At 38.2% G+C, this 12,378-nt stretch overlaps 1 protein-coding gene and 1 pseudogene across 1 annotated transcript; one reads left to right on the top strand and one right to left on the bottom strand.

Moving 5' to 3' along the window:
• The first annotated feature begins 3,344 nt into the window (after window positions 1-3,344).
• Window positions 3,345-7,852, top strand: LOC109208832 (annotated as a pseudogene).
• A 1,381-nt stretch (window positions 7,853-9,233) lies between these two features.
• Window positions 9,234-10,541, bottom strand: LOC109208836. Its single transcript, XM_019371988.1, has one exon. It carries the CDS (start codon window positions 10,287-10,289, stop codon window positions 9,378-9,380), a length of 912 nt encoding a protein of 303 aa, XP_019227533.1. The 5' UTR covers window positions 10,290-10,541; the 3' UTR covers window positions 9,234-9,377.
• Between the last annotated feature and the right edge of the window lie 1,837 nt (window positions 10,542-12,378).

Raw genomic sequence — 12,378 nt, 5'->3', positions numbered from 1 at the left:
GATTTTTCTTTGCATGCGCTCGAAGGGGTGATTTGCCTTCGAGTTCGACTCTGGTAGGCATGTTAGTTTTTAATTGTTGACGACTCTTCTTCTTCGACTCGGGGTGAGCGAGTCGGAGCCGTTGCTTGGCGATAGCGGCACTTAGCCTTAGTCCCAGTTCGGGCGCGGTCGAACTGTCGGCCGTTATGACAGAAATGCGGCCTTGTAGTTTGACCGGGGCCGGACTTTACGTGTCCCCAATCTTGATGGCCTTAGCCATGTAGGCGACTTCGACTGTCGTCGAGTCGTTTACTCACCGTAGTCGAATCTAGGTCGACCGTTGACGGTGATGGCCTTAGTTTTTCAACTCGGTGCGGGCGAGTCTTAACCGTTATTTGGCGATAGCGGCGCTTAGCCTTAGTCCCAGTTCGGACGCGGTCGAACTACCGGTCGTGATGGTAAAAAACGCGGCCTCGTAGTTTGACTGGGGCCGAACTTTACGTGGCCCGACTCTTAATTCGAGTTGAGAGAACTTACTTGAATGGCGAGGGTGCCTATCCTGCGCTTCGATTTGTTGGAGGTCGGGCTTTGCTTTCACAGATGAAGGCGTTTGGCCTGAGTCCCGGTTCAACTGTGGTTGAACTTGCTAAAGTTGAGTACGAAGGCGTCCATCCTTGTAGTTCGAGCGAGGTCGAGCTCGTTGGATTTAATAGCGAAGGCACATAGCCTGAGTCTTGGTTCAACCGTGGTTGGACTTATTGGCGAAGGCACGTAGCCGGAGTCCCAGTTTGACTGTTGTTGGACTTTGTTAAATTTGGTGGCGAAGGCACATAGCTTGAGTCCCGGTTCAACCGTAGTTGAACTTTATGGTGGAGGCGCATAGCCTATCTTGGTTCAACCGTAGTTGAACTGTTTGGTGAAGGCGCATAGCCTGAGTCCCGGTTCAACCGTAGTTGAACTTTTTGGTGGAGGCGCATAGCCTATCTTGGTTCAACCGTAGTTGAACTGTTTGGTGAAGGCGCATAGCCTGTCTTGGTTCAACCGTAGTTGAACTTTTTGGTGAAGGCGCATAGCCTGAGTCCCGGTTCAACCGTAGTTGAACTTTTTGGCGAAGGCGCATAGCTTGTCTTGGTTCAACCGTAGTTGAACTTTTTGGTGAAGGCGCATAGCCTGAGTCCCGGTTCAACCGTAGTTGAACTTTCTGGCGAAGGCGCATAGCCTTGATTTAATGACGAAGGCGCTTAGCCTGAGTCTTGGTTCAACCGTAGTTGAACTTACTGGCGAAGGCGCATAGCCTTGATTTAATGGCGAAGGCGCTTAGCCTGAATCTTGGTTCAACCGTAGTTGAACTGTTTGGTGAAGGCGCATAGCCTGAGTCCCGGTTCAACCGTAGTTGAACTTTTTGGCGAAGGCGCATAGCCTTGATTTAATGACGAAGGCGCTTAGCCTGAGTCTCGGTTCAACCGTAGTTGAACTTTTTGGCGAAGGCGCATAGCCTGTCTTGGTTCAACCGTAGTTGAACTTTTTGGGGAAGGCGCATAACGTTGAACTATTTGGCGAAGGCGCATAGCCTGAGTCTTGGTTCAACCGTAGTTGAACTTTTTGGCGAAGGCGCATAGCCTGTCTTGGTTCAACCGTAGTTGAACTTTTTGGTGAAGGCGCATAGCCTGAGTCCCGGTTCAACCGTAGTTGAACTTTGTCGATCTTGATGGGCGAAGGCTCATGGCCTGAGTCCCAGTTCAACTGTTGTTGAACTTTGTCGATCTTGGTGACGAAGGCTCATGGCCTGAGTCCCATATTGTGGGTATTGAGTGCTGAAGCTCGGTTCGGATTCGAGACCTTGAGCGGCTCATCCGTTGTCTTCCCAACCAGGGTTTATAGGCTGTCTTGAGGCGACTCTCGGCTCGAGATATCTCCGTGTCGGTTTCTGGCCGGAGCTCGTATCAGGGATGTGGGAGATGCCTTATAGAGACCTTCCCTTAGGAGGGGGGGGGGGCTTCTTCTTTTTGTTTGCACTATCTGAGATCGGAGAGAGAGAGAGGACTTAGATCTTGATTTGAGATCTTCGAGTTCCATCGTCCTGATATGCCGCTTTGGCTTGTTTATGCGGGGTTGTTCTTCCTTTTCCGGCGTTTCTTTCCTTTTGGTCCATGGAAGAACTACGCGATTTTGCTATGAAATCCCCACAGACGGCGCCAAATTGTTTGCTCAAAAGTTATCACATATCTTATGAGTATAAAACAATATAAATAAATCACGGAAAAATCATAGCAAATCGTAATAATCCATTGGACCAAGCGAAGAACATGAAAATAAGTACTCAAGGTTAGGAGAAGAAATCTTAACAACTTTTATTGATAATATTTGTTTGGTCTGCCTCTCCATGAAGAGGTTCAGAGCCTTACAATGGTGTTTTCTCTTCCCATAAGATGGGTATACTTTTATCTTCTCTCTCTCTCTTGTGAATAGTGGTGAAGAAGCAGCCCCCTTTCTAGGGCTTCCACTCTTAGTATTTATAGATGTGAGCTTCGTGAGCTGTCAATAAATGGTCGTGGCCACGCTGAGGTTCCGTCCCCATGGGGGAATGGGCCGTGCCCTCGTAGATTAAATCATACAAGAGTCGAATCCTGTTATGAATAAGTGGTCAAACCACTTATTAATTATGGATTAGCTCAAGACGAGATTAGCTCCGTTAATTACCGTGAGATCGGATTTTGACCCATACAATACTGTTCATTGCATTTCCCTTACACTCTAAAACCAAGCTGATATAGGAAAAAAACTGATGCATTTTCCCACATCAAATCTCCAATGATTTGTGAATTAATACTTACATGCATCAATCAAATAATGACACTAACATCTTTCATTTGAGTTTTGTATATCTTTGGAACTATGAAAAACAAGTCTCATAGATGTACATTAATTTCCATAATTTTGTGTACAAAACAACTATATTTGGGGAATCAAATACTGATTTTTTTTCTCTTGACTATGTACAATAATGATTTTAAGTAGTCTTATATAATTTTTGAATACGTGGGCTTTATTTTCATTAAAAATTGAGGAATTGATACATGAATTAAGGCTGAAAATAAGATAGTTTGACTGTTATAAAACCTGTTATTCTTTTTTAAATAGTGGGATTACATAATAAAAATTCCAAGATTGTGTACCAACCTTTTTTCCCACTTCACTATGCAAATTTTTTTTTCAAAATTTTTACATATTTTCTTGATAAGAAATATACTTTCTAAAATTTCTGTGTCCCATTTGATAAAATAATTCAGAAAAAGCGAAAAAAGAAAGTGAAAAACAAATTAAAGTCCACGTTAATGACTGAAAAACATTACCAAACAATGATTGTTTTGACATAAACTTCCTTGCTTGACCAGTTGTTGTCCACGTGCACCGCTTCTCTGCCTACAAATATGGAAAGAACCGTGCTTTCGGCGAATCGCAAAATAAGCTCCATTCTGTCCAACACTTCCTGTTTGAGAGAATGAAGCCATTAGTAAGAATGAGTTTATGGTCTTATTCTAAAGTGATTACTTGGGTTTTTTTGGCAGCAATTTTATTTATGGTGGATACAACACAGTGCAAAAACTGTGGTTTTAAGGCAATCTTTAACTTTGGAGATTCAAATACAGATACTGGTGGTTATTGGGCAGCTTTCCCAGCTCAGGGTCCTCCCCATGGAATGACTTTCTTCAAGAAACCTGTTGGACGGGCAACTGATGGCGGAGTCATCCTTGATTTTCTAGGTCAAATGATTCTTCTCCATTCCTTAATTTAACCGACCTATTTTTTTAGATTAGCATATCAAACTTGCTATGAAGAGCACTACTTAATTGTTGATCAGATTAATCTGATGGTGTAAAAAACTTATACAAGCTGAACTAACAGTACATAATGACTAATTGGACTATTACATGTAACCGAAGGAGAGCCTTTGCTGTAAATGGTAAAGTTGCTGCCATGTGACCGGGAGGTCACGGGTTCGAGCCATGGAAACAGCCTCTTGCATAAATGCATGGTAAGGCTGCGTACAATAGACCTTTGTGGTCCGACCCTTCCCCGGACCCCGCGCATAGCGGGAGCTTAGTGCACCGGGCTGCCCTTTCTTTTACATGTAATGACCAAAATGCCTCTGCTTCATTTAACACTCCCCTCAAACTAGGTGAGGTGAAGATATTAAGAGCACCTAGCTTGGAGGTTAGATATTGATGTTGAACTCTGCTTAGCCCTTCGTGAGAATATCTGCTGGTTGGTCTTTAATAGAGATGTATTTAGTAGACACAAGTCCTTGTTCAGCTCTTGGATACAATAGTTTGTTTCTTTAATTTCCAGGAAACTAAGGAGTAAAAAAAAAAAAAGGGCAGCCCGGTGCACTAAGCTCCCGTTATGCGCGGTGTCCGGGGAAGGGCCAGACCTCAAGGGTCAATAGTATGCAGCCTTACCCTGCATTTCTGCAAGAGACTGTTTCCACGGCTTGAACCCGTGACTCTTGGTCACGTGGCATCAACTTTACCAGTTACGCCAAGGCTCCCCTTCAAACTAAGGAGTCACCAACTTTGATTAGGAACCCTGTAATAGATCTTCTGGTAAGATGACATGCTACCTAGTCTGCATCACAGTATGCAGTAATTGTATTGCTGTAGTTGCTGGATAATAGTATTCCTTGACTTGGCTGGTTCTTCACATATTTCACAATTCTTAGAGCAAGCAGCTTCCATATGTTATTTTTTGGGTTGAAGTAAACTTAGTGTTTGAACACTTAATGAGACGTCAAGCCTAGTAACTGTCAAGTGTAGGAGTTTACCTATTAATCTTTGATAAGAGGTCCGATCAGGAAGAGGATCTTCTTATGTTTTTCCTGCAGTACTAATGTGATATCATACATCTTTGAGGTAAGCTTGACATTGATGTCAATACGAGTTTCCATTGGTTTGGCTGCAAATAGCCATACTTCTGAGATAATTCGTGCATATTTCCTTTGATGCATGATAATCCTGGTTTGGCTGCAAATAGCCATATTACTGAGATAATTCGTGCATATTTCCTTTGATGCATGATAATCCCTTGCTTGGAACTTGCAAACTCAATTCTCAGAAAATATCTTAGTTCCCTGAAGTCTTTCATCTTAAAAGCCTGCTGTAATGAAGCTTTTCTCTCCTCAACCAGTTTCAAGATATCCCCTGTAATTAACATATCATCAACATATACTAACACTATAGTGATGCCTTCTGTTGTTCTTCTGACAAATAAGGAGTGATCATATTGACTATGCTTGAACTACATTTTTAGTAATGCGTGCTTGTTGGCTGTTGCTATAGTATTTTGCCATCTTGGAAAACATGATTTCTTAAAATTATGTTTTTTATTTGTTCCATGATAAGCATTAAACATTGTAAAATCAGATTAACAAAAACATCGCTCCCAACATCGGTTCTAGTTTATGCTCTTGCTGTTTCAATCGAATTAATTAAGACAGACGTTTAACGGACAGATAAAGGATAGTTTTTATTTTTACAAACAGTATTATGAATTAGACTATTAAATATCTTAAAGGCCAGATAATATGAAGGAGACGAAGTGTACTGTGTTAGTGTCATGTCTTTAAGGACCTGTAAACTTTCGGACTGAGATTACAGGAGTTTGCATTTACAAGTAAATAAAATAATCTTTGCTGGAAAAAGCAGCAATATTGGTCCATGCATGTTCTGATAATCATTGGAAGTTGTTGTTTGTCAATATATAGGTTCTGTCCTAGATCCTTATCCTAACCATTATTAGCCCTTTTATTGAGTGTTCTGGTCCCTAATTCTTGCCACCATACCATAACACTGATGATGATTGATGAATCCATAATTTAAGCTGCATGAGTTCAACCTTTAACATTATTAATGTTGAAACTGTTGTATCTTTAAGGTTATGGATTCATATTTACTATTTGGTGCAATTTTAGTGAATTTTTAAATATAAATTTATGTTCCGCATCAAACGAACTGAGTTCAGATGAACCCGGTATTGATACACTATATCTACCTTTGCTTTTAGATAAGATGATCACATAAAGCTGTCCTTCGTCCTGCCTCTCCTACATTGTTGTTTAAACCTTCAAATTGTTTTTGAAAGTCTAGTCATTCCTCCTGTGCAGCTCAAGCGTTAGGTTTGCCATTTTTGAGTCCATATCTGCAATCAATTCAGGCATGGTGCAAATTTTGCAACAGCGGCATCCACAGTGCGCTTGCCACAAACTTCTTTATTTGTTACTGGAGTTAGCCCCTTTTCTCTTCAGATTCAGCTTCGACAAATGAAAGAATTTAAGGTTAAAGTCGACGAACTTCAGCATAAAGGTATACCTTAGTGTTCCATTCTAAAACATTTTCGAGGAATATTACTTTTTATTGTTAACCATAACCGAATATGTCCGAATTTTTCAGGGCAAACTAATCTGCCTTCCCCCGACGTATTTGGAAAGTCGCTCTATACATTCTACATTGGTCAAAATGACTTCACTGGAAATCTGGCAAGAATAGGAATAATTGGAGTGAAAGAGTTTCTACCTCAACTGATTTCTCAAATTGTTAGCACCATCAAGGTAAGATCTTTGACCTTCTAGCATTCGGTGAATAATTAGTCGCTCGTCTTTTCTTTCTCTTTTTATTTTATGTTTTCTTTTGGAAAACCAATGTGTGAGCGTAAAGTGAAAATGCATTTAGATATGATCAAGCCCAAGTTCTGACTTCAGAAAAATAATACAGTTAATCTGTTGAATTGTGTAACCATCTTATTTAAAAATTTAAAATTATTGGATAAAATAAACTTTAATTTACTTAATTATATCTTCAATACATGGTCTGACTCTCTTTTCCTAGATGAAGCACATGCTAACTCTCCTTGATAAATAAATGGCTGTGAGATTTGAATCAAGACATCTATCTGCTCTAATATCATGTTAAAGTGTTTAACGATCTTATAAAAAAAGTTTGGCTAGCTATTTGATAAAGCATTGAACGGAGAGATAAGACATTCAATAAAAGAAGATAGTTGTTGAGGAAACATCTGATTATGAGTTCGTTCTCAAACTAACTGAACGCCTATATGATGTTGGTTCTGTTCTATTTGCCAGGAGATATATGCATTGGGTGGGAGAACATTTTGGGTACTAAATTTAGCACCAATTGGATGTTACCCTGCATTTCTGGTGGAGCTGCCTCATAACACTTCTGATATCCACCAGTTTGGTTGTTTAATATCATACAATAATGCAGTGGTGGATTATAACAATATGCTCAAAGCAGCATTGGCAAAAACAAGAGAAGAAATTTGTGATGCAAATGTAGTATACGTGGATTCTCATGCTGTGCTCTTGGACCTCTTCCAACACCCTACTTCTCATGGTATTTATTTTCTTTTTAAAGATGCTGAATACTACATGTTTTGCTCTTGAAAGGCCTAATTTGTTTTGTTTTTTTGTTCTTTTTTGCAGGGCTAAAATATGGAACCAAAGCATGTTGTGGATATGGAGGTGGTGCCTACAATTTTAACCAGCAAGTATTCTGTGGAAATACCAAACAAATAAATGGAACTACAGTGACAGCCAAGGCTTGTGAAGATCCAGAATATTATGTAAGCTGGGATGGAATACATACTACAGATGCAGCAAACGAACTCACTGTATATGCCATTCTAAATGGTTCTTATTTTGATCCTCCTTTCCCACTTCACCACCTTTGTGATATCTAGCCTATAGGTTGACTCCATTGTTTCTTGTGTGTAGCAATTATGTAAACCATGATTCATGAGTCACTACTAGCCAAAGGAATGAAAATTTCTTGATGCTTTGATTATTAGCATCAAGTTCATATAATACATTGTTAATAACTTGATAGTCCGTTTGGCTTTACCGATTGAAAGTAGTTGATAAGCATTACAAGCTGAAAAGAACCTTTAAATGCTGAATTGATCTAACGATTACGTGTTTATATAGAAGAGCTAAAACTGATAATATTAACCATCATCAAGCGTCTATAGGATTATTTTTGTTAAATTTTTAAGATTTATTTAGTGGTATGACTTAACTTTAAAATGCGACAGATAATGGAAGCTTTACAAGACTTTGATAATCGAAATTAAGATTATTGAATTCCATCCCATGAAAACAAACTTAATCTATGAGCTGTGATCCATATCCTAATCTAATTTTCTTAAAAAATTCAATCCATCCATATCCATATGATGTCAATTTATCATTAGGTATTGTTTAATTTGAGAGTGGACTTTGCAAAAAGTTTGAAGAAAAAGAACAAACCTTTCTTCTTCTAAAACTGTAATTCAACTTAATCATGAGGTCATCACAAAAAAAAAAAAAATAAAGAAAAAAGAAAAATACTACTCTTTACATCAGAAACAACAATTTCAAATGCTATAATCATTTAGGAAATTCTTAGTTTACACATCAAGCTTTAGCAAACAAGCAGACAGCTCAACAGAAGATTATTCTAAAATTCTAGGTTGGCCCATACATTTTGAGGAGAAAAGGTCAGATGTGCTGATCTTTATGCCAAAAAATTATAAAAATTTGGTTTTAGTACAAAGTTGTAGGTAATTGTGCCTTCTTCCTGTCAAGAATAAATTTAGTATGTGAGCCTGAATGGATAAAACCTAATGAGGTGACTTCACTAATTATTGTAGACTCTGAATGTTTCTTTCACATAGAACAGTCAACTTAATATTTAAATGGCATTGTATTATTTAAGCATAATCAGTTAATGATCTCACTTTAGAACATTCTAATCATTTTGGAGTTTCTTCATTGGATTAAATTAATATCCTCAACCAACCATAAAGTTTAATGACAGTATGTACACTCAAAAGGAATCTCACCTTTTATGCATAGTTTTCTTTAGAGAAAGCACATTGCCTTCTTATTTTATTCGCTTATTTGGAGGGTAGGAGCAGAATTTAATTTGGGGTTGAATTATTCCCTGCTCCTATAAAATAGTAAGATGATAAAAAAAGGCAGACCGGTGCACTAAGGTTCCGTTATGCGGCGGAGTTCAGGGAAGGATCGGACCACTAGGGTCTATCGTTACACAACCTTATTATGCATTTATACAAGAGGTTGTTTTCACGTTTCGAACCCGTGACCTCCTGGTCATATGGCAGCAACTTTACCAGTTAAGATGAGGTCAAATAAAAATTCCAAGAAACTATCCATGAGAATTTTGGTTATATGGGGAGAAATGTGAGCAATGTTCATGATTCATACTACATTGATTTCCTAAAATAAATGAATTTGATGAGACCTGAATATATATACACCTTAAAATGGAAAGAACAAAAAGTGAAAATGTGAAAACAACAAAGGGAAAAAAGAAACAAAAATTGAATCAAGGAACATAACTATTTTCAAGAACTGGTTGAGTTCTGATACCTGAAGCAGAAGGCATTCTGCTATTCCCAACCCAAACTGTGTCCAAAGCCTCACTTTTTTCAGATTGTCTCTCCATTTTTTTCCTCCTTTTTAGCCTAACACATTTATATACTAAAATTCCAATAAAAATCAACAATATTAATCCAACAACTCCTACTCCAAATCCTATTACCCACCATTTCCATTGTCCTCTTTTCTTTTCCTTCTCCTCTGGTTTCAATGAAGGAATGACTATGGAAAAATGGCCTTGTCCTCGCGATATACACGAGTTATTCATCGTTACATTGCTGAACTCTATGCTGCCATTTGTGACAAATCTAACACATTTCATTGTCACATTCTTGTTTTGGTCTTGTGGCAGAGATATGTGTGGAAAATGAACCAAAATGTGATTTGCCATAATGTTGAGCTCAACCATTCCATAATTTTCTCTGCTTCTATTTGCATCAAATGCTAAAAAACCTATGACAGGAGTTACAAATGTGTAATTTGGAACATCATAGTATTTAGATGACCAATTACCAAGATTTTCATAAATGATGTCAAATCTCTTAACAAAAGGCCATGGTAATACACTTGGTGGGATGTGGAAGAAGCTAAACTTGGCTCCTTTTCTCCAAAAACTTCCACTTCTAAATCGAATAATTGAAGTTTCCATGCCAGAAAAATTTGTAGGGAGGGAAATATTATACAATTTACCTGTATAACGTTTCGTCATATTCTTGATTGCATAATCATGAATGAATGAATCTAATAAGTCTCGATCTAATGTATGACTTGATCCTCGTACTTTTGATGGCAATAACAACAATAACAATAATAGCCAAGACATTAGTAGGATGACGTGACATATATTGTTAGACCCCATCAACAATCATCCTCATTTCTTCAAAAAAAACATTAAAATCTTGATCTTCTCTAGCCTAATGTGACATATATTGCACGAAAGAAAAGAGAAGATCACAACTAGATAATAATTGAACCTCTCAAATAAATTCAGGGTTTTGGGTTGGAGTGAGGATATTAAACAAGAATTAGCATTGCTAATCTTCTTGGCAATGCCCAAGATTTGGAGGAGTATGAGTTGTATGAGAAAGGCTGGACTCTTAGAGGTAATGATTGATAAATGCAACAAACAGGATTATTTAGGTAATGATAAAAAATGGGGCTTTTTAAATACGGTGTCTAATAGGAAAAATGACATTGTATAGGCGCGCTAAAAATAATAGCCAAAAAATGTATAAAATTTATATATTTTTGTATATATATACAAAAATGATATAAATTTTATACACTTTTTCGGATACTAGATGTAAATAGTTTCTGGCGCGGGCTAAAAGTGATAATAACCCTTTCTAATATTTTCGTGGGGTGGCTAGAAGGGGAGGTTAGGGACCTAACCTTAATCTGGCAACTCAAAAAGAAAGATACTATACTAAAATAAAAGGGTCTCTTAGGAATTGTTCTATGTTGTTACTCAATTTGTTTAATCAAGATTGACTCAATTGGGTTAGTTGGAAATATGGTATAATGTTATTCTTTTAATTCATGAGTATTTTATAGATTGTGCCAACTGGTTTTTTGTTGGGTTCAATCTTCCAAGAAGGACAAAGTTATGTATACAAAAATGCACAAAATGCTTATTTTAGGGGGGTGGGTTGAATGGTCCATTTTGTTGGTAAATCTATCTGTATTCCAAGTAACCTTTTGCATATTAGAAATAAAATCAATATAAAGCAGAAACCTCAATCTGGTGGAGAAAATAGAAGCCGATGTAGTCCATTACAGTAGATGTTCAGTTTTTGTATATTTTCTTGAACTTTGGTTGATACATAGTTTTTCTTTTGCAACAAAATAATTCTTTTATTTTTGCAAAAACTCGTTTTCAAAATTTGAGCCAAACACCGCTTGTGTTGGACTTGGATCTATATCTAGGATGCAAAAATGACTCGTTTAGATGACAAAGTTGATTTAAGTTTGGTTTCCAAATACGTCTTTGATTATTTAGGCATAATGTTATTAAGATAAATGTGCACATATGGTATGTGTATAGGGTCAAATTTGACCCTCAGTATCTCTACGCCAGTGGGTACGCCCAATGAGTGTACGCCGACCAACGTAGCGGGTACGACTCGGCCGTGAGGACAAAAGCGACATCGTTTAGAACTCAGCGTCTACACTAGGGAGACATTACCTATCTTTGTAACTTTTTGATTCTTTCGAGGAAGGTCTCCTATTATATAAAGGAGACCTCCACATTGTAAAAGGGGGATCTGATCGAATACAACTCTCTCATTTTTCTGGCTTTCTCTCTCTATATCTCTACCTCTAACGAAAATATCTTATTGGTAAACATTATCACTTTGCAATATCAGATCTACAACAATATTATCATCTTTGCATCTCTAGGCTTATTATATTTGATTACGATTTACCCCTTTTCTATTTTTGATTGTTTTATCGCTTACAAAGTATATCGTTAACTTTTGAGCCAAACAATTTGGCGCCGTCTGTGGGGATTTCGAGAATCAAAATCATAGTATCCACCTAGAGATCAACCAACTACCACTCTCTACACCACACAAAAAATAGAAAATGGCCCAAAATAACACAAGATCGAAAGCCATATTGGGTGTCACTACCAATCTCCTGGGCCCTCTCAACGAGGCCAGTTACGGTGGCATCCTGAATGCAACCCCTAGCATCACACCAGGTGCAGAGATCTCACCTTCCCTATCCGAAGGCCTGACGATCTTGCACGAAAAAGGAGCTTCCACATCTGCGGCTACGGAAGCACCCTCAGCGGTAAAAGAGCTACTGGAAAGATGGCTAACAAGCACTCTAAGTGGCTTGGTTGAGAGGTCACCGCAAAATAACATCGTATGTACACCAACGGTAGGTACCACTGCTGCCGTGGGTGAACCGGAAGCTACACTAGTAAATAACAGACCCATCGA

This window comes from Nicotiana attenuata, unplaced genomic scaffold (assembly GCF_001879085.1).
Source record: "Nicotiana attenuata strain UT unplaced genomic scaffold, NIATTr2, whole genome shotgun sequence".
Classification (NCBI taxonomy): domain Eukaryota; kingdom Viridiplantae; phylum Streptophyta; class Magnoliopsida; order Solanales; family Solanaceae; genus Nicotiana; species Nicotiana attenuata.
This window is presented reverse-complemented; position numbering and strand designations above follow the sequence as displayed.

Bases quoted from the DNA above. Each gene is read 5' to 3' on its own strand.
- LOC109208836 (XM_019371988.1), bottom strand. From the start codon at position 10,289: ATGGGGTCTAACAATATATGTCACGTCATCCTACTAATGTCTTGGCTA.